This window comes from Corvus moneduloides, chromosome 1 (genome assembly GCF_009650955.1).
Source record: "Corvus moneduloides isolate bCorMon1 chromosome 1, bCorMon1.pri, whole genome shotgun sequence".
Lineage (NCBI taxonomy): Eukaryota > Metazoa > Chordata > Aves > Passeriformes > Corvidae > Corvus > Corvus moneduloides.
In genome coordinates this window covers 152,767,110-152,789,569 of record NC_045476.1, presented here as the reverse complement: position 1 = coordinate 152,789,569, position 22,460 = coordinate 152,767,110, and the positions used below count along the sequence as shown (strand labels likewise).

General features: G+C 40.6%; 1 protein-coding gene across 11 annotated transcripts in view; it reads left to right on the top strand.

Annotated features, from left to right (window-relative positions):
* The window catches only part of ENPP2 (ectonucleotide pyrophosphatase/phosphodiesterase 2), a 72,618-nt gene that overhangs the window by 13,319 nt on the left and 36,839 nt on the right, over nucleotides 1-22,460 (top strand). For 6 of the 11 annotated variants that reach the window (XM_032132153.1, XM_032132178.1, XM_032132170.1 and 3 more), the window contains 7 exons: nucleotides 3,096-3,198; nucleotides 8,956-9,111; nucleotides 11,098-11,223; nucleotides 13,248-13,308; nucleotides 14,573-14,670; nucleotides 15,704-15,783; nucleotides 16,948-17,067. In XM_032132153.1, the coding sequence (XP_031988044.1) occupies nucleotides 3,096-3,198; nucleotides 8,956-9,111; nucleotides 11,098-11,223; nucleotides 13,248-13,308; nucleotides 14,573-14,670; nucleotides 15,704-15,783; nucleotides 16,948-17,067 (744 nt within the window). Of the gene's footprint in view, nucleotides 1-2,354; nucleotides 2,799-3,095; nucleotides 3,199-8,955; nucleotides 9,112-11,097; nucleotides 11,224-13,247; nucleotides 13,309-14,572; nucleotides 14,671-15,703; nucleotides 15,784-16,947; nucleotides 17,068-22,460 lie in introns of those variants that run through there. The other 5 variants (XM_032132199.1, XM_032132190.1, XM_032132161.1 and 2 more) reach the window with 4 other exon arrangements.

The window sequence follows — 22,460 nt, the reverse complement described above, 5'->3', positions numbered from 1 at the left end:
CTAAACGATTCTGTGATTCTGTGATTCTGTGACTCTATGAACGCTTGTAATTGGAAATGTCACAGCACGAATGTGTCATGTAAGGCGCCATCTGGTGCCTCGTTGCAAGCTTTGCATCCCGTGTTAAATAATCAGTGTAATCATACAAGCCTGAAAAGCCAAAGGCCAATTTTTATGTACAACAACAGAGGAAGAGGCATTTCATTTTCTGATGATCTTGTTAAAATTCCTTTTTAATGTGTTTCATTTAAACCTTAAAACTTCCACTGAATCGCTGAATTTTTGGGCCAGGAATACATTATGTCAGCTTTAGTCCTTTCTTTTCTGATTAGTAAAATGGCAATTAGTTGCTCAAAAAATTAGTTGCCACTGATCCCAGCAGTGAAATTTTTCCTGAACAAAATCATTAGACCTTGTTTATGCTAATAAGTCCCTTTTGAATCTGGGATGGCTTCAGGCACAATCCTTGTCACAAAAAGAACATTGTGCATCTGATTGTGTGTTCAGTTCAGAGCTACTGGAAAATGTGTCTTACATAACACAGATGAAAAAGATTAGCAGTTTCAGAGTCGTCATCTATAGTTCTAAAGGACATTACAAAGGAGGTTAATAAATTTAATACACTTGTAACATGGACTTGGAAACATAAAATAAGCTCTTCCATTTATATAAAATAGTGAAGTTTACAAGCTCCAGAGAGGTTACATGAATGGAAAAATGAAATACGTGTGTTTAAATCAGTAGAAGTCATTCATAATGCTGTATTTTTTGGTTTTGTTTGTTGAGGTTCTTTTTTTCTGAATGACCATTTTTAACACACGTAACTTTTTTTCAAAAGAACTGAGAACTTGTGTGTTAGGAAGATACACAGGAACAGCAAAGGCTCTGAAATTGAGAGCATCTCAGAGACTTCATGTGTTGGTTTGGGCACTCAAAATTGACCACCCGATTTTTAAAGTTAGTTGTGTTTTGCCTGAGTCCCTTGGTCATCCGAAGGTCCTAGCCTGGAGGAGAGCTTGGAACCGGTGATTCCCATATTTTGCCTATTTTGCCTCTGAAATCATGAACTTCATTAGTTAAGATACATAGGCAACACCACTGAGTAATTTTACTTGTGACACTTTAGGTTTCCCTTCTGCTGCGGTCACACACTGCTGTACTTACCTAGCGCTTGGGGATGAAGTTGTTTAACCACAGGATGTACCAGAGGCTAAGGGTGAAGAATTTTATAGGAACAGCTAGTAAGACCTTTGATGATTACTTTTCTCTAGACCTCTATGCACAGGTTTTTGCTAGAAAAATAGTGCTTATTGCAACCTAAATCTTTTAAGCGCAGCTAATGATAAAGTGAACATTAGAAGATGGGTCTTGAATTCATAGTCTCTGTTAAAGGAAAAGGAATACAATGTCCCAGTGTAGGAATTTTCAAGCTAATTACCTTGCCTTGAGCCTTGCAATGCAAAGTTGCAGCTGCACAATGGAGGCACTTTCGGTTAAGAAATTGCATGAAAAAGGATCAGGTCCTAGCAAAGGCTGGCAGGCTGGGATTTGGACAGCAAAGAGAAGGGTTTTTTAGACCCTGTCCTGTAAAACTACACGGTGGGAAGGGGAGTTATTTCAGCAGGTAAAAGTTACTTCTAAACAAAGTTCAAAATTGTATGTGTTTAATACTGCAAGATATTTTAAAGAAAACTGTACTGTGTCTCTTAATGCCAGTATAGAATATGGGACAGGTCCCAAGGGAAGCTCAGTCCGTCCGAGGGCTTACAAACCTTGACTCTGTCCCTTTAAATGTAATTGTTAGTAAACACTTTCATGAAAGAAGCTTTCATCAGAGAAAAAAAAGTGGCAAACTACAGTGGTAAATAATTTGCCTTGGCAAATAATATTTAAGCCACTGATTTGAACCGTAATTCTGTTCAGCATTATCATTTGCTTTGTTAATAAAAGTGCTTATCCAAACAACCAAGCTTTCTGTTGTTGATGAAAATGGGGAAATGTGAGGCAGAGGGAACGTGTCACTTCCCTTCCTTTCTGGAAGTGTGGGGTTTCCAGCTATTCAGATGAAACTGCTTGTGTTTCCATCGATACGAGCCTTGCCCGGCCACAGCAGCACGGGAGAACAGCGTTGGTAACTACCCCCCTGCCCCCGCTCTGAAGGTGTCTCCAGTTTTGAGAGGCCTCAGTGACAAACCTGGGGAGCACCCGCGGGGAACGAGCCGGGCGCTCCCCAGACCCGCCCGGCCGTGCGGGGTCCGCGGCTGCGGGCGCGCCCCGGGCCGAGCCCCGGGCTGCCACACCTGACACCACCCGGGGCACTTCTGGGGGTGGCAGCGGGAGATTTGTATTTCGTAGCCCCCAGCGAGCTTCCCCCCGCTTCTTCTCCGAGCCAGATGGAGCCGCATTTGGTTTCTCTTTTAAGCATGTTACTTCTGTGAGGAGAATAAAACGAGCAGGAACAGCTATTGGCCGCAGCGGCACAAGCGAGCCCTGCTCTGCCAGAGGAAACCACATAAAAGCGCGCGGGTGTGCGTTTGGGGGGAGGGCGCAGCGAGGGATGATGCCTGGAGCTTCTTGCAGTCGGAGCTGCGATTTGTGAGTGAACTATGATGAAATCACCCCCTGGACAAATCACACGAGCCTGTCAACCTCACCAGGTGGGATTACTCGTAGCTAATAGCCCGAACTCCCCGAGCAAACAGAGCTCTGCGCTCACTATAAAAAAAGGCGACGGTGCGGAGCAGGCTTTTCAAGAATTCCCTGGTATGGCTAAGCAGGGCTGCGTCCACTCGCACCAGGTAGGGGAGGAGAGGAGCGTGTTTGCTTTCAGAGGAGGAGCAGCCCGTCTCTTCTGAATAAGTTCCTACAAAAAGGAACGCTTCAGCTTCAGAAAGAGATGTTTTATTCATAAACCCCTTCTGGTTCGTGTTTCTCTCCAGCGGTGACGCTGTCAGCTGCTACTCCAGTGATGGGAACTGCAGTGCTGGGGAGCTCCAATGTACTGAGGACTATCTCTGCCCTTTATGCATAATGCTGTTAGTGCAAAAGTCCTGCTTCTTGTGCAGTTTGCTTACTTTGCTGTTTTACTTTTGCAGGTTATATCCTTATTTGCTTTTGCCTTTGGAGTAAATGTCTGCATGGGATTTACAACAAATCGATTTAGGAGATCTGAAGGATGGGATGAGGGCCCGGTCTCAGGTACAGTAACAGACGTAAATTGTACATCACCGTATACCCTTGTGTTATAGACTGTGGTTAGAAAACATTCCTACTCTGTAACAGTAGTTTGCTTGTTCTTTTCCCTCTAGGATATAGAGAAGAACAAATAACTTGCTGAGCCCGAGTCAGTTGACCTTTGGGACTCACCTATAGGTCTCCTATTTACTTAAACTTTTGCTCTGTGTGCATGTGACTATGGAAAATTTAGCTTATTTTAGAACTGAGCACTGTCAGTCTCACAGAGACTGGTCTCATCAGCTCCTCTGAAGTGTTTGCAGTGTTTTGTACTCTGCATGGCTTCCTTCTAGCCCTAACAGAAACTCCCTGATGGCTTTAAGGGTGTTGGGTTTATTTTGGTAGCTATTGAAGTGGTGTCTAGAAACTTGATTAATGCTTTCAAGAGGCACTGGTGAGAAAAGCTTTGGTTATTTCTGTGGTTCCTGAGGTCATGCTGGTTTGTGAACAGTAGACGGCAGACATCTGACGGCGGAGAGGGCCGGGAGAGCAGAGCAGGTGTTCGTGCAGATGTGCTGTCACCGAGTCCTCTGTTTTTCTTATGCCTTCTACTTTTTTTTCTTTGGAAGACAGCAAGAACATGCCACAGGAGGAACTGTTATTTGTGTTGTGGGGCAGTATAGGGTTCCATGAGCTCAAGCATAGTCCAAATGGAAAAATGTATAAACCAGAACACTAGAGTTTTTTTATTTAAAAAAAAAAAAAAAAAAAAAAGCAGGCTTGACTTGTGTCTCTGTTCCTTTGGCAGGAGAAAGGAAACTTGCGGTCATTGACTTAGAGCTGGTTAACGTAACTGAAGTGAAAGGGTTTCATTTGCAACGCCCGTCTGTAATGATAGCTTGTGAATTTTAATTATAAAATTGTTTGCCGTGGCTAGAGTTTGTTGTGTTCCTGGTAATGTATCTGTGTCCTCCTGTCCTCTCTCTTTGAGGAATTGGTGTCTAATCGCAGCCACTATCAGGGCTGCTGGTCACTGAGTAGGGGCATTTTAGGTAATCAAGAAGATAGTGGCTATTGCTTTTGATCTTTATATGTGTAAAAAAAATTGCTTGAAAAATATTTTTTTTTTAAAAAATCTTCTAGGATGTTAACTGTAGAACAGATGTGTAGTGTGTGTAATAGGGATGGGAAGGATTTGCATTTCAGGTATTCAACACCTGAGTGCCAGTTGCTTTGCTTTCGCTGGTGACTGTCTAGGCAGGGCTCTGCTGGTTTTTACTGAAGTCCCAAAGGTCTGATATTGGGGTTCCATTGCAGCTGATCAGTGCCAACTCTGCTGAGCCAGCCAGCACTGTTCAACACTGCAAGGGCTGGGAACAGTAGCTGTGTGCTCCTTCCAGTAGCAGGATTAGCTACTTGCTTACTCTTAGGAAAAAGGGCAGGAGATGGTCTACTTTCAGAAGTCTATTGAAAATTTGCTTGCAGGTGGGATTGGCCCAGCATCTGGCATTGAAGTAGTCCAGTCAAGGATGCAATAATGAGAGACAAAAGTAATGGAGGATTTTTTCCATTCTGTGTTTATGTGGCTTGGTTACTTTTATTAAGAGAAAAAAAAATATGGAGAAAAAAAAATATGATGGCAAAGAATGAAGGAGTACAGTCACAGTATAGACAGTAAAATGTTACACTGGAGACCTGTGGGGTTTTTAGCAAACTGAAAGCACTGTGATCAAAGAACCTACTTAGTCACTTTTAATTGCATGACTTCCAATTATATTTCATTAGAAGAGCAGTCCAATGAAATATCCAGAAAAACAGATTGGTATAAATTCTTTTTCAATTTCACTGTTCTTTAGCTTATTTGCTTACAAGCGTCTTGGTGTTGAGAATTATTTATTTTATATTGACAAAACACTTTGTTTACCAAGCATTATTGTAGAAACCAATCCGTTATTTCTCCAGAGGTATGCCATGATTGTAAGCAAATTTTAGTTTTCCTCTAGTGTAGAACTCTGCTCTGAGCCAAAAACAATATGGTTTTTTCCTAGTCCCTTGTAAATGCATGCCAAAGTACCACAACAATGCCTAGAACACCCCTTCTTGTTCTCCTTTTACAGTGCCCAGATGTCTTTATACACTTGAGATGTTTAATATTTGTACCCAACAAATTATTTAATTGAAATAAATTTTTTACTTAAAATTTCTAAGAGACATTAGAGAACCAAAGCTCACATTTTTTCATAACTTTGCCTTTGTATGTTACTTGGTAATGAATTTCCTAGCCATCTTTTTAAGCACTTTCAGGGAAAATGGCCTTAGTAATCTCTTGAAGCATGGTTCTTGATCACAACAAGATAACTTAATGCTTTGGAAGGAGAAACACTGCAGTCTTTCTATCTCTTCTCACTGCAGTTTTAAGCATGCCATTAAAAATGGAGTCACACCTTTCTTCTGTTGGAACACTTGTATTTTTTCCTTTATCTGACTTTTCATTTGTATTTAACTCATTGCAATGAAATGCAAGTTCATAATAGGAGTATTATTTAGCAGAACTAGCACTCCAGATGTTTTGTTTAAGTATCTGGTTGTTCCATATAGGTTCCATATGGGATCCAAAATGGCAAATTGTTACCAGGTAGTCTCCTTCCTATAATGCCTCTGTAAGCATGTCTATAAGGTGTAGTCCTGTTTGACACACTACTGAAAATAAATGGATTTTATTATTTTTAAACCTTGTAGTCAGATAGAATCAAAGGAAATAATTTGATATGGCACTTTCTAAGATAAATGTAACACCTTTAAAATGGAAATGTAACAACTTCCATGAACTGAATCACAAAGACACTATTGCTCTATTTAGCTTCACTCTCTAACCTGTGACATTGAAGACAATTAGATGGCTGTTTTGAGCTTAGTGGCAATAAAAGGAATGTATGGAAAACAATGTGACAAGCTTTATGTATGAAATAAGGGCAGAAGGATCTTCATGCTGAGGTCCCTGTGCCTGCTGCATCATCTGACTGCAGGAGCTGTGAAGGGATGCAGGAATTTTGGAAAGGGTTTTAAATTGTTTAAGTTTGTTCTGTACAGGGGTTTCTGTTAATTTGAAAATGCTCACCAGGGATAGAACTCCTGATGATATATTTTCAAACATTTTGCATGCACCAGTACCTGTGCCATGTCATTGTGCACGACCTGAAAATCATAGTCTGGCTGCAAAGGCAAGGTCAAGCACGAGAAACAAAGGAGTGATCTTAATGTATTTGGAGAAATTCAGCAAGTCCTCTTTTGTGCTGCAGTATGGAAACTGCATTGACTCAGGAGGTGTGACTTGAATTTGCTAAGTGATTTGGGATGATTTTCTACATCATTAATGAGGTAGTTGTCAAGATATGTGAAAAAATTAGACAAGGTAGGTGGGCTAAACCTTTCTTACATGAAATGGAAGCCCTACTTTGCAGTTATAGAAGATGGAGCTAGATGGGACCTTGAACAGCCACGTAGACCTCCATATCCCAACACCTGGTCACTTGTTACAGAAGTGCTTCTGACAGATCTTGGCCTAGCCCTTCTTCAAAATCTTCAAGCTCAGAGATTTCACAGCTTCTGTGGGCAGTTTGTTCCAGTGGTTTCCTGATATAAATGAGCTGCTCTTTACAACATGTCCTTGATCTGCTGTTAACTGTCTCTTATGTAATCTGCTGTCAGATTTACACCTTCTCTTTCCTACACACATGTTGATGTGTTGGTTTGGTTTTTTTGGTTTGGCTTTTTTTATTTCCTTCTGAAAAGATCTTCCTACCAGCCCCTTGAAATGAAAAGGGTAATGCCCAGGGTAAGGTTTATATGCTGGTATGTAATACCTTCCAGTTTCTAAAACCTTTGATTTCCAGCTTACTGGATCTGTGATTATATATTACCTGGCTTCTAAAAGAGAAAGTAGTGGAAGAGGTTAAATAACATGAAAATATTTTTTGGTAACAGATTTTCAGAAGCATTTGGCAAGAAGCAGCTGTCATCAAAAATAAGGACCAGGTCTTCATAGCTCTGAAAATTTGAGTGTTCACATGATTTGAAACAATTCTCATGTGATTAATTTTTAACATAGCTTTCTGACCTACTTATGTGAGCAAAGAAAATACTGATCTGTGTAGTGCCAGCATAGATGCACAATCTTTAGCTCCTTGGAATTTCAGATGGCCAAAATACTGATGGCTCACTAAGAGCATGCTTGCAGGGTATGTACCTATAGAGTGAAACTTCACTGTGTATGATGTTACTTGCCCCAAGCACTGCTGACCTGATTGAAAACCCCCACAAAACAGTGACACAGAGTTGTCTGCTACTACCTTTTCCAGCAGTCATGTGAGTGTGCCTCAACACTGCCATGATCCACGACTGCAACCATGGTACATGTAGGTTTCTTACCTATGATCTTGCTGTAGCATTTATTTTCTGACAGGTTTCCTATTTCCTGAAGTGGTTTGTACTGGTGTCCAGCCAGTGCCACTCCAAGGGAAGTGGTGGAGCAGTAGTGCTTGGGATGAGAGCTGGTGAGACATCACCTCCAAACTCCCCCTTCATCATCTTTTCCATCCATTCTCACAGTGTTCGGTTAATGCCACCTGATTTGGGAAGAGATTTCCCTTCCGTTTATGTGGAAACTAAACTCTCAGCTATGTAAAAGTGTAGGGGGAAAAAAATACATAAGAAAATAGCAGAGCAACTATTTCCCAAAAGTGCCATTGCGTCAGTCCTCTAAAAGTCATACTGCTAATCATGGTGAGGTTTGCCAAACCCAAAACCAAACCATGGCCTAAAAGAAAACAAAATACAAGACAATTTCAAATACTAAATTTTAAGAGGTCTCTCAAGGAACAAAAGGCATTGTGAAATTTTCCTTGGAACACCTCTGTATTTAAAGGATAACATAAATTCCTTACTTTATTTCATAAAATACAATTAACCCTAGAGAATAGCACACAATTTTCCTGCTGTGATGTAGGATTCTCTCATAAGAAAAACTTCTAAAATAGATTCAATGTATAAAATAGTAAGTTTTGAGAAAAGAGCAGACATATAGTCTTTGACATTAACAGCTCTTACTAATAAATAGATTATTGAAGTCTAATACATTATTCATAGTTTTCAGACTGGCAGTCCTCCATTTAATTATACACATAAAAACTATTAATTTCTTAAATACTTCTGTATTTTTAAGGTTTTTATAATTTGGTGCTCTGTAGAAGCCCACCAAAAAGCCTCACTTTATTTCTCCATTAATTTATAGAGCATTTTAAAGTTTTCTTTCATGCTTCACATTGATTTGACACCTTCCAGTGTAGCAAACCAAGTCCTGCTGTCTGCATGTGGATTAATTGGAGTCCTTTCCTATGTAAACTGCCCAGCCAGCCATGAAAATGTCACTTGGTTTCTGAAAACAAAGGCCTGCTTCTGTGGAATAGCTACAGCTCCTGAAATGGGGCCTTGGAGACTTCAATACATTTCTGCTAATGATCTCTTGATTGTTACAGAGGTAAAGCCAGGGCTGTTTCTTTGCAGGATGTTATCACAGCATGCTGCTTCCTTTTTTTTTTTTCTCCCCCAAAAGAACAAGTTTTTTTGAATTTGTTCTTGTTTCTTCGAGCAATTCTTCTCTCCCTGCTCCCTTCCCTTTCCCAGAGCAAGCAAGGTCTTGCTCATTTGAGTGGCTCAGGGCTGAGCTGCGTGTCCCATTGCTGCCAGACTGACAGATGTTGGTCTGTTTCTTGTTCCGCACAGTTCTGTCAGATTCCCCCTGGATCAATACCTCTGGCTCCTGCAAAAACAGATGCTTTGAACTTCAAGAGGCAGAGCCTCCTGGCTGCCGCTGTGACAACCTGTGCAAGAGCTACAACAGCTGCTGCTTTGACTTTGATGAGCTGTGCTTAAAGACAGGTAAGATGTGTCTCCTGTCCTGCGCTGCCAGGCGCTGCTGACACCTGGGTCCTGCCAGTGGTCAGGACTTGCTTGATAAGCCAGCACTCCTTGGCATAACCTGCATCTCCTCCTCACCTTGCCTTGGCCGGGCAGGCTCAGCTCAGCCCAAAATGCAGCCCATATTTCCTTGCAAGGAGCAGTAGGAATTGTGCACCTATTGCTCCTCACTGCATGGGCAGAAAAAGCAGGGTACTCTTTATACCACACAGAAAAGCAGATCTTCTGACACTAAATCAAAAGCAATAATAAAAACCGCGGTAAAAACTGGATATTGATCATTTTGTGTCAGCCATCCTTTTTCATCCCAACTGATAACTTAATATTGGAGCAATTTGGGCTCCCTTGTGAGTGTGCCTTAGTAGCTCGAAGCACTGAAGGGGTGCAGGTCCTCTTGGAGCAGGAGACAGCCTGAGCTTGCTACCCGTGCCCCAGACCATCATATCCAGGAGTTAGGATGCATATACCACACTGGTAGAAACATTTGACTACAATTCATTGGACCCTGGGGATGGAAATATAGCAATAGTTTCACTTTCTTTTTTTTGGCTTTTTTTTTTTTCCATGAGTCATAGGCAAGGAAAACGTCAAAGAAAGACATGAGATATATTTTACTTCTTAGCATAGCGCATTTAAATTATTAGTTGTACCCATCTCCTTCAGTGTTTGCACAGTGGTCAGAGTTGACACAGGTGCCTTTTATTTTTGCTATTGAACTTATTCTTGCTTTATTGAAGTATTCCACTTTCTAAGCACCTAGAGGAAAAGTCTCATGATTAAAAATATCACTGCCCATGGATGTTCCATGCTTGAAAGTCCTGACTTCCTCAGTTCTGTTAATGATTATATAATTCCATAAATTGGTACCAAAAAGGGGTGAGCTAATCTAGTTTGAAAAACAAGTTTTGTTCCAGGACAAAAATTTCTGAATTTTAGGCTGATGCTGTTCCACCCCTAGTGTAAATGGCTGCAGAATGAGAGGCTCTTTTTGAAGACTTTCCGCAGGATGTTTGCTACCAAAGGGCAGAATTTCAGTTCCTCACCCTCCTGTCCATAGCAGACACATACACGTATACATATGGTTACCTGTATAGCCCCTGGGGTTGTTGTGCTAATGGTCATATACTCCCACAGGCATTTATTCAGGCAGTTATCACGTGTAATCTGTAAATATTACACACTTATAGAAAAAAGCCCCAAATGAAGAGAAAAGGGGATAAAAGACTGCTCTGATGTGTGGTGTTTTACTGGGTGCATGTTGTCTAAAGTGATTTTTAAAGTTTCTTGGGTGGGCCTTACTATGGAAAACTATATGTTTAAAACCATAGGCCCTGTTCCAAAGGAGTGTACTACCCTTGAGAGAGCACCTTATTTAGACAGGCCAGATCTTAAATTCATTTGCAGGATGAGAAAAGCTGGAGTTTTCACAGCAGCCATGCCATGCTTTTCCTTGAAGAACAGCTTTTTTTTTTTTCATATCTTTGCAGTTGGTGCTGGATCTGCACTATGGGTGAGGAACTGATGGTGAGAGTAAGGCATCATTTTGCATTCACACAGTCTCTTTTCTACTTTGTAATTTTCTACGGATTGAACTGGGGACTGTAGTAGTTGTGAGGAAAAGCAAAGATTACCCAAGAAATGCCAGAATTCTTAGTTTGTGCTTTAGGTCCCACCATTGATCTGTCAAGATCCCTTTTTGTCTTTTCCTTTCCACACTTTTTCTGGCATTCAGATTGTACAAAGCCTGCAGCACAACACCTGAGCAGGTGGCAGAAATACTCCCAAGTGTGTTTGTGGAGGAGCCCTCCTGCACTTGCAAGCGACAAGGGTCCTTTTTGTTTCTGGTTGGCATACCTACTTTAACGGCTAGAGTGTTGTTACAGTGTGGATGAATACTTTTTGTTTTGATTACAATCTCTATTCTTGCTTACATTGTGAATATTTTAGCTCGGGGCTGGGAGTGTACCAAAGATCGCTGTGGAGAAACCAGGAATGATGACAATGCTTGTCACTGCTCTGAAGACTGCTTAAGTAGAGGAGATTGTTGTACTAATTACCAAGTCGTTTGCAAAGGTACGTCTTTGGTCACTCTACCTCTTATCTTTCCAAACCGAATAGAAAACAGTCTTGTGGGTAAAGAGTTTTCATCCCAAGGAAGAACACTTCTTGTTTTGCTTTTACTTTTTTTTGTTGTTGTTGTTAGGAGGTGGAGGAAATGGGAATCGCATTTGTAATTTTCTGGGTACTAGCTGAGGTAAATACAAATAATCTGTAGAAGGACGTTATCTTTGCCTGTAGCGATAATGGTAGAAAGAGAAGAGGCAGAGGTGGATGCAGAAGAGTTTAGAGCAAAGCTCTGAAGTGTTCAGATGCATTTGTCTGCATCACAGGGAGTGCAGGGATATCTAATGATCTCAGAAGGAACAGAGCATTCCTAGATATGTTATCTTTGTCCCAAAGACCTCTCTCCACCCCCACCACAAAAGCTCCTGCTCAAACTACTTGGCCTAACATCTGTAGGCTTTGTTTCTTGTGGAAGAGGAGTTGCAAGAATCCAAGAGCTATTTATTACTCGCAGGTGAGTGCCATGGGCTGCAGATGACCATGACACACCCTGGCTGCAGAACATCCCGCAGGGCTTGGTGGGTGGACAAAGACTTTATTTTCATCCAGTGCTCTGCTCTTTTAGAGTGCATCCTGCCTGTCTAATGTGTCTGCCATTCACAGCAGGTCTTCTGATCCTTGGTAATGAGCTCTACAGGTTTTTGCTTTTGTATCTCAGCTAGTTCTTAGGTTTTTTCATTCATTAACTTTACTGGGGCAAGGGTTACAGTTTGAAATTGTTTCACCATTTTGGACAAATGCTTATGTTCACAAAATTGTAACAGTCCAGATCCATCCATACACTGAAAATGGGCCTTTTTGTTTACTTGGGTTTTGCTGTTGGGAATCCAAATGAAGTATGTATTTTTCCAACAAATTCCTGTAGATTGTCTTTCCCTGTCCCAAAGAAACCTGAAACTGAGACCACTTAAACACTGGTATCATTTCCAGTTCCTGCCTTTTTTGTGAGCTTTCTCTTACAGGGGCCAAGACAGAGGAATTTGTCTCCAGCTTTAATGTACATAATTGTTTAATTGGCTAATAACAAACTATCTCAACGACCCTGGAACTCTGACAGGACTAAGCCTTATATGAGAACAGTGTTTCCTCTTTATTTGTGCCTTTGCCTATCTGAAGATAATGTGTTGTTTGGGGTTTTTTTTCTTGGAAATTGTCCTTCCACCTCTTGTCATGGTCAGTTGGAATTGCCGCAGCTCACATTTCCTGCAGGTCTTTTCTATGATGTTTTTTGTTTTGTTTTTTTTAATTGAATTGCAGTTCCTTTAATAGCGCCAGGTTCAGGAAGCAGGCTTGTTAGTTAATAATTTGGTTTTTCCAATTGACCTGTTAAAGTACAAGTCATGAGCCACTCTATAGACAGCACTCAGCAATGAAAACATTAAGAAAATAGTTGATTACACGAAGTAATTTTAACTAATCTAGCTCTGAAAGAGTATTCAATGCTTTTTTTAGCTTGAGTCTCACCTGATCCATGAGCTGATCACCTCTCTAAACCAGCTGAAAACTATTTAGAGTTGTTTTTCTTCTCCAGAATGAATTTTGTTTTGTGCCTCTAGCCAGCTGAATCAGCTCATGGAGACATCAGAGCTGATGGGAGGAGGGTGGGAATTCACATAAGCAGCACTACCTGTTTTTGACAGATCAAAAATAAAAAAAATTAAAATAGATGACCAGTGTGCCTAAAGCATTACCACTGTCTCCTGCGGTCAAAAGGACACTTTTAACTCCAGTTTTAAGAGCTGCTTGTAGAAGTGCTAGTTTGATATTTTTGTTGAATAGAATATAACCAGATCACTTGTTCAGTTGTGTGAAAAGATGTTCTCATTATTCATGGGAAGTATGACAAGTCAGTTCATTGACTGGAGCAAGACTTTATTTTTTTTTATACATATATTTTCTGTGAAACCTGTAGCTGTATCCACAGATTTTTGTATTTTTTATTTTTTGAAACTCCAATGTGATTTTTCTGGTAGGAGAAACCCACTGGGTGGATGACGACTGTGAAGAGATAAAGGCTCCTGAATGTCCAGCAGGGTAAGTGTTTTGCTTGCACCTGGAAAGGCAAATGCAGCAAAGCCAGTGGTCCCCAGCTCTGCCTTGGACCTCTGCCCACCATGTTTTTGCACTGGCCCTGTCATGCAGGCTGAATGACTGTGGGTTGGATGCTTGCCTGGGCTTCACTGTTTGTACAGTTAGGCTCATAATTTTGTAATGCATCTACCTTTATTTAGGCTCATAATATTGTAATGCATTTGCTTTTGAGCTGCTGGTTGAGTAATGGTGGATGATATATGGGTTTGAACTGTCGGTCTTCAATCACTGGGTTTGCAAACTGCTGCTGGGTTTGCCTGCTTCACTTACATGCATAGAGAAGGTAGCCAGACTCCTCTGAAGTCAGTGGAAAGGCTTAGGTTGTTCTGCTTTCAGTAAAATTCAGGTGTATGTGAACACAGTTCAGGCCATTTTTTTTAAATGGAATTTTGTACTTTTAGCATTATGTTCTTAAAGGATTTCTAAACTGCAATGGGGTACAGGCTTGACTTAGTGAGGAATTTGAGCACATGAGTAACATGGAGAAAGCAAGCACTTTTGAAACTATTTGTCTCACTATTATCCTTAAAGGTAAGCATCTGCTCAGGTGCTGTGTTGGGTTGCAGCTCAGCCTGTGCTGTTGGGAGGATAGTTTGGAGATGCTTCTCCTGGTGACAATGACAGCTGCTAACCTCTGCAGCAGGTGACATTAAAAGCCCGGGTGTGTCCATCCATGACACGTATCTGCCTGCTTGGGCTTGACTCTCAGTAGCAGTAGTAAATTAAAAAAGTAGTTTAGTAACATGAAATACTGTCAACTTGAGTATATTAGAGTGAACTGTACCTCACAGAATGTGCTCCAAATGCCACATGGACTTATGTTTGAGAAAGAAGACCAGCTGTCATGGGACGTGGTTTTTAACTAGAGATTGTTTAACTAGGGCTGTGTACTTGTGCATGGTAATTTTCCTTCTCCATCTCCTTCTATAAGCACTTGTCTTTATGGGTTATATGTTTTTAACTGCTCAGGGAAGATGTCTTTTATGCTGGGTATCAGCCCTTTCACTGAGTGTGAGTGAACACTGGCTGTTACTAAGTGTGAGGATTATCAGTTTCTGTTGGTCTATTACATATGTAAGAGACTATAGATATGTAGTTTATACAGTAACTGAACTTTCAGATTTCCTGGAGGCTTAGTGAGCAAGTGGAAATTAAAAAACTAAAGTTTTGAAATGTTGCCTTATATTCCTGCTGCTTTTGCCTTTAGCTTTGTTCGTCCTCCTTTGATCATCTTTTCTGTTGATGGTTTCCGTGCATCATATATGAAGAAAGGGAACAAGGTCATGCCCAATATTGAAAAACTGAGTGAGTAAATCTATTTTCTGGCAAAAAATGGAAAACAGTCTCTTGCGGCCCAATTGCTTTCACTGTCTGTTGAGCAACAGAAGGGTCAGCATGGAGATGAAATGGCAGAAGTCCCCTTTAAATTAGGTAGTATCAACTGGTGACTTGAAAGCACCCTGATTAATGTAACACACAGCTGCTGCTTTGGGAAATGCTGCTCAGAATCGGTGACCTTCATGTGGTTTTGTCAGCAAAGAAAGGCATCTGTAGTACATGATATGTATCATGCATGCTTACAGGCTAGTTGCAAGGTGTCCACAAAATTTTCCACTTGATTCAGAAATGTCAGAGGTATGGATAACTGGCTGCAGAAGCTGTAGCTGGATACCTGTTAACTGGCTGAAAACATGCCCTGCACTCATCTCCCTGGGAATGGGCATTCCCCTGGGTTTGTGGAGTATTGGATGCACTGCATAGTTGAGCCTCTCTGTATTGAGCCTCTGTGTATGGTAGTTTGTGTGTGTGCGCCCATACACCCCTGAAATGTGTTGGGGTTTTTTTCCCCTATGTGTGTCCTGGCCCTCACATTTGTGTAGCCAACTATGGTTGGTTCAATGATCTTGAAAATCTTTTCTGACCTAAATGATTCTATGATGTGGGGGCTGAGGCCACAAAGCCCAGTGTGAAACTGCAGCTTTGGTGTATTTATCACTTAAAATGTGTTTTCTCATGTTGTTTTACTTAACAAGATACTTCCAATGACTCTGGATGGAGACTGCCTCAGGAAAAAACCCAGTCTGTGGGAATGTAGCTGGTTCTGTAGTTGTCTGGCTGCATTATTTCAGTTGTTAGTTGTGAAGTACAAAGAGTGCGTGAGTAATTTACTACTGCCCTTACTGCTGACTGCTGTTAAGCAGCAGAAAGTTCATTTAAATTAGTTAAAATTTAACTAGTTTCTGCATCATATTTAGTCACAGAATTACTTTCTCTGGTTTTGTTTTCCATGTCTAAGAGCTTTGCTTCCTCATGTTTGAATTTGCTGTTGATTTTTCAGGATCTTGTGGAACACATTCTCCTTACATGAGACCTGTCTACCCTACAAAAACATTCCCCAACTTGTACACCCTTGCTACTGTAAGTCCCTGGGAAGGACTTTTTCATGATAAAATGTTGCACTGGGGTAGAAATGTGTGTTATGGGAAGGAAGGTTAAAAAAAAAAAAAAGTATATATAACTGCTTTTTCGTCCATCCTCTTTGGTATTTATTTAAGTATTTTATTCATTTTGAAGAAAGTGTTTAAGTATTTTTTTATTTTGAAATGCTGAAATGGACTGAAATACACTGTCACAGCTTTCCTATGCTGTCTTATGCCTGCTTTTGCAGTTATTTGTACTGCTGTGTAATTACAGGTCAAAGTTTTCCTCGGCAAAAAAAAGCCACCCCTGAAATGCTGCCCAGAGTAGAGCCAGCAGCTGTTCCTTGGCTGGAGCAGCCGAAGTCAGTGGGGCTGCCCTAGCAGTCCGTCTGCAGTGTGCAGCCCTGCAGTGAGAGGAGCCATCGCTGCGCTGCGCTGGCAGCGGGCTGTCCCCACACCTGTGTGACACTGACAGTGCTCCCAAAGCTGCCATAAGGGAGTCTGCACCTGCAGCTGCAATTTTTTGCCCTTTTTTTTTTTGTGCAGCCACTGCACAAATGTTTAAATGGATGAGACAGGAGGGTATGGAGAAATAGTAGTCTGGGATGGGAGAGGGCCCAGAGAAAGGAATTTTCTGCTCTCCTCCCTAAATTGCTTTTACTGCAGGACAAATTGTGATATAAAGCCATGGCTTTGGGCGACCTGCCTCAATTGTTTTTCTTGCAAATAACTTATCTCACAGAAGCACTCATGAAGATAAAATACTATAAAATGGAAATGCTAAGTGTTACTCTTGCAACCAGAGAATGAATTACTGTGTCCAGAAAGGGCATTCATGAAGAGGAACTGAAAGTACAAATTGATCTTCTTTTCATACATTTTTGCTTTTTCTTTGATGACCTCAAACTAACTTTTAAACAGTGTGAAAAACTTGAAAGTATTGAGTAACAGGAGTTTTTGTGCTATTTAGCACAATTCAGTCTCTTACTGCTTTCATTACTACAGCCAGATTTAAATGTGCTTATCTGAAAATAAAAAACTTCTCTGGTATATAGTTACAAAGATACTAACTTTAAAATAATTTAGTGGTATTTGCAGATAGCTATGAAGCACTGCATTTGGTGCATTAGGGTTTTACTAATTAATCTACTTCTGCACAAAGGGACTCTATCCTGAATCACATGGGATTGTTGGCAATTCGATGTATGACCCAGTGTTTGATGCCAGCTTCAGTCTTCGAGGGCGAGAGAAATTCAATCACAGATGGTGGGGAGGTCAACCAGTAAGTTTCAAATTCCCTCCTACTTCTTTCTTCCTGCCTCTTCTACCCTCCCTCTGTGCTGTGGAACATAGCCAATAATAATAATTTAAAAAAACATATGTGAACAATTTGTACCTAATCCCTACCCCCCCACCCTAGCTGGCCGTCTGTCTATCAGTTTAATGTAATGTTTTGAGTTGGCTTTTGCTTTTCAGAATAATAAATCCATTGACTATGGAAAGGTGCTTGCACTGATAAGTATAAATTAGATGCAGCTAGGAAAAAAGCCTCACTTGGGGCAGCAGTGTAACACTATCATTTTGTTACTGTGGCATAATGTTTCCTTTTCATTATGGGTTTCTCAGGTTTTTGTCCTAGTAATGTTCTTGAACAGTTTTAGTATAAATATTTTGTTAGCATAGCATGGCACAATTTCATAACTATTAGTTAAGTCCACAAGTAATCACTGTTACCTGACTTACTGCAGAGGCTGTGGAAACTTGAGAATTAATTTCTGCCTTGAGCACAGCAGCAGAGGCTGAACTATGTCCAGCCTCTTAGATTAGTGTTGGACTTGGTTTGTCTGAATCCTTATTCTGGGCAAGGAAATGGAGTCCTTCAAAGTGTTCTGTGTTACTACAGCCAAGACAGTTCCCTTGCTTCTGCTGCACTTTCCCCTATTAGTGCACGCTGTGCTGGCTTGCTTTGACAAAAAAAGTGAAACTAGTAAGTTTTAAGTGCAAGAAGCCGAGGTGCATGCATGTTTCATTGCACTGATTGCTTAGGGAACTATAGTTTAAATGCTCTCTGACAAATTAACCTCACAAAAGAGTGAGATGGTAGAGGAAATGAGAAGGGGTTTGGGAACACTATAATCTGTCATTTGTTTGCTAAATTGATCTGTATCATCTCCCAAATCTCTTAAGACAGAAATATCCCAAGAGACTAAAGGAAGTTACTCAGTTGTAGGCTTAGCAAGTGTGTGTGTTGTCTGCATATCGTTTAGTCTGCAACAAATGTGAGGCAAGGCAATTTAGAGCTGCAGGCAGATGTGTCTGGCTGTAGATGAGCCAGAATGAGGTATTTGTGCTGTTGTAAAATCTGTCAGTGACTGTAGGCACTCCCTTGTCTAGCTATGCCCTGGGTTAGCTTTTGGCATGGGTGATGAGGAGAGGAGAGGGTGAGAAACACACCTATTATCTTTCCCAATGTGAGCAAAGAATCAGGATTAAAACTAGGAGCAGTGAAAGAGCAGCAGTGTGTAACGTCTTTATCTCAGCTACTGCCAGAGTCACACAGTTAAAACCTGCTGCAGTCTGGAGTCGAGCTCATAGACAATCCTGTGGCTCAACTGCTGTGTGACAACTCATTAAGCAGCTGGAAATTATTTGCAAATTAAATGCATTGCAAATTAAATTATGCATCTTACCTTAATCATGGTTAAAGTAGGAGTTAGTGGAGAACTAACTGTTGGGGCTTGTACAAATGTCTCTACTTTTAAACTATGATATTTTAGAAGTACAATATAAGTCTTTGAATACTTCATCACCTGCTGTGTTGTATGGGGAACACTGTTAATTCCTACACCTATGCTATTCCAGGGAATAAAAGATTTCTGGATGAAAAATGTCATCCAAGAAGAGTTCAAGAAAGTTGCACAACAGTGGGTGACCTTATGCTGGATGAAATCCTCAGAGGATGGGGTGTGTGTGCATGGGGGTGTTGCATACCCATGTAGGGATGATGAAATAAACCAGTTGTTCTGAAGAATTGTTAAAGAGGAAACACACAAATAATGTAATAAACTGGATGTGTCATTGGAAAATTGGAAGCAAATGCACAGAGGAAGGGTTATAATTCAATCCCCATACACACAATATGAGGGAAACCCATAAGTTTGGCAAACCTGATAGAGTGGCCACAGTAGCTGGATGAGGAGGTGATAGATCTCTTGCATGTGCAAGAATTACACATTTGGTAAGAGAACTGCAGATTTTTATAAGAGAAGAAGTTATCTCTGTCTATGTATTGGTTAGATACAGTCAGTTTCTAAACTCCTTTTTATAATTTTCATTAAATATGACATTGACATAGACTGCCCCAAATAGCTGGGTATTGAAAGATAAGACAGTACAATTAAGGGGGTAGGAAGGGATACCTGTCTGTGTATCACAGGAATCCTGTCTGTCATATCATATATTCATCTGGCTCTTTTTAGGTCCTGGGTCTCAAACTGAAGTACTCAAAATGTGCAGAATGGGATATGGTTTGCACAGAATTGGGAATTACTATTTTTCTGAGCAAGAAGGCAGGAAAAGTGTCTGAGACTCCCAGCCTTGTATTATGGTTAAAACTGCCTAAAAGAGAATGTCATTTAACACTGGTAATTTCTGAAGTACTTTCTTGCTCCTGGAAACTGGCCTAGTGTATGAAAATGTGGGGGGTTTGGTGGTCTTTCGTGCTTCGGTTGTTCTAATACTTGGTCTTTTGCTGGAAAACAGCGAGATTACCACAGACATCAGTGGGATTTGGCAGATGAGTATCTGAATGCTTTTACTCCAGGAGTTACGAGAAATTAATAGCATTAGGAAAAGCAGAAGGGGGGGAAAAGTAGCTTGGAAGTTTTTCAGGGTGCTGTAGCTGATTATGGGACATCCTGATTTAGTATACAATGTTGATTTATTATATAAGCTTTAAACCACCTTGTTTTCAAAACAAAAGTGTTTCATAGGAAACAGCCATAAAACCACTCCTCATACCACAACAGCATCTCACAGAAATGGTGAGCATCAGAGCCCATGGGGGAAACTAAGTTTACTGCTCATTTTTCATGACACTGACACTCTGTTTTCATCCCAAGTAACTTTAGGCACTAAATTTAGGCCCCAGCTGTCTTTGGCTTCTGTTAAGCAGTAGTTTTCCATGTCTTGGTTTGATGTAGTGAGTTTAAACTTACACTTCAGACAATACATTGCTTTTTTTCAGTGATCCTCCATGATCTTTAGAAATAATCCATTAGCCTCTCCAAGGTCAGAAGATGAAAAGTACAAAACTGTCGGTCTGTGGTTAATGGGGACAGAGAGGCTCCTTCAGAAGGTAACCTGGCTTGGATCTGAATTTGGGTTGAAAAGATGTCTTTCAATAATGTGAGCTTCAGAAATATCATAATTATGCAGGTAGTGATGGATGTTTAGGATGCCTTGTATGTAGCTTTAATTCAGCTATCAACCTTTTAAAGACTACAGCCCTCAAAAAGGGACCAGCTTGAGACATTAAGTTAATCCTTAAACGTGACCATGACATTCCTAGGTAACAGACAGCATGCTTGTAAAGCTGTCTTTACAGTCTTCAAGGTCTGCCTGTAGACATTAGCTATCATCACCCTGCATCTTAACTTGATATTCCTGATTCATCCAAATTTACATATCAGTTTTTAGAATTAAACCATTTTTTGAATTTTGTTGACTTTGCCTGTCTAATAATTACAGAAGGAGCTTCAGAAAGCTGTCATCTGCCTTTGCACCCTGAACAGGTTTTGCAATCACTTTGTTGATTAGCAGGGGAAGCAGAAGGAGAGATGTCTATAATTCTATTTTATAAATATTTCTATTTATCCAGCTTGAGCCATGAACTAGCAACAGGATTCTGAGTCTATTTATTTAACAGACTTCTTGTACCAAAAATCTTCTGTTTGGGCAAGAAGGCAATGCTTAGTCCCCAAGTTTGTGAGAACATTTGCGTCTTTTAAGAAGTGTGGAAGGGGCTACGCCACATTTTACCTTGTTGGCAGCACAAATTGCAGATGGTGCAGGAGTGGTATTAATTCTACATGCTTGTCCCAGTCTTGTACACATTTCTTTACTAGGAAATGCTGTGATTTCCTCCTTCCCACCTCTGCCTGGATGTGGAAGGAATTTCCCATTCCTACAAATATGAGTCAGCCTTTGTGAAGTTGTGGGCTCTTGTTTATTCATGGAAGATTAAAACCAGGGAGGTGTCCCACTTTCTGTGCAGGTTTTCAAAGAAAATTCCACAGCTATCTTGAATAACTCTGTATGAGGTACTTGTGTGCAAATGTGTCTAGCAGTAAGAAGGGAGAACCTGGGACTTCATGTTCCATATGGCATTGATACCTAACCTATTGCTTAGCCTTGTCTACTTTCATCCATAAATAGAGGAGAATTGTAGTCATTCAACACAGAGGATATAAAAATAAAAGTAATTCAACTTACAGCATATGTTTCATATATATGTAGGAAAGCATGCATACTTTATATTTCTTGGTACACTTCCCAGTGTACTAGGTTTGATCTGTGATTGCATAATTTAACGGGTCTTTCTGTATTGGAAAAGTTAGATATTGTTGATTTCCTGTGGCACGGCATGAAGACAGAGTGGTTGATCTCTTCCTGTTCTCTCTGCTTAAGCAAATTAATTCACAAATATGGCCTTTACATAGTTTGCAATACAATTAGGCTTGTCCCCTATGCAAGCCAAGAGTGCACAATTGACATGGTTAAACAGCTGACTATAGAATTCTAACATATTAACAGTTAAACCCAATGTATTTATATATGGTAAATAAATTATGTAAGCTCACAAATGGTACTGACCTTGCAGAACAATAACCCTTATTCGCTTCTTAATTTCAGTTGTTTTGAATGGACAAGGTTGAATGGACAAGGTTTTTCTATCCTGCCCTCCTGCATGATTTGTAGTCTGCCTTGAAAGACAATGAATTTAACTTAAAGACAGTGAGAGGCATTCAGTGGTGATTAGGCTGCAGTAAGAGTTTGCTGCCAACATTTCTGCTGGAGTTCCTTTCCTATAGCCATATAGTAAATAAACTTGTGTGCTCCCATCAGTTGCTCCAGTCTGTTGTCTAATTTTGCCTATCCACTAAGGGGTCTGTGTAACAAAGGGTAATATTGCTTCTCTGTGTCCTGAAAGATGTCTCTTCAAATGTGTTGCTGAGTAGGAGTTTTAGGTATTATGGTGGGTAGTGTTGAATTTTCTTAGTTTGGGTTTAAATAAACCAAAGGGCTGGTTGTTTTTTTTTTTTCCCTTCCCCTTAAAAAACAAAGGAGAGCAGAGGTCCAGTAGTAATGGTTTGTTGTAAGCTTGAGTTGAATCTGGCTCTGCCTGCCAAAGTCAGGGTGGAGTCATTCAGACTCACTCAGATGTTGTAGACAGATACAGGCCTTTTGATTTGCTGATTTTTGACTTCAACAGATCCTTGTCTTAGCTATTGATCTTATTTCAAGTGCAGCAGACACTTGTACTCATCTAAACAGCTAATGCCAATGTAAATGGCTGCATTCCTGAGGTGAAATACTGGCAGGTGCAGTTTTTCCTCTCTGAAGCCAGTCTGGGTGCCTTTAGGCTGCTCTTACTGCTCTTAGGACTGCACAACT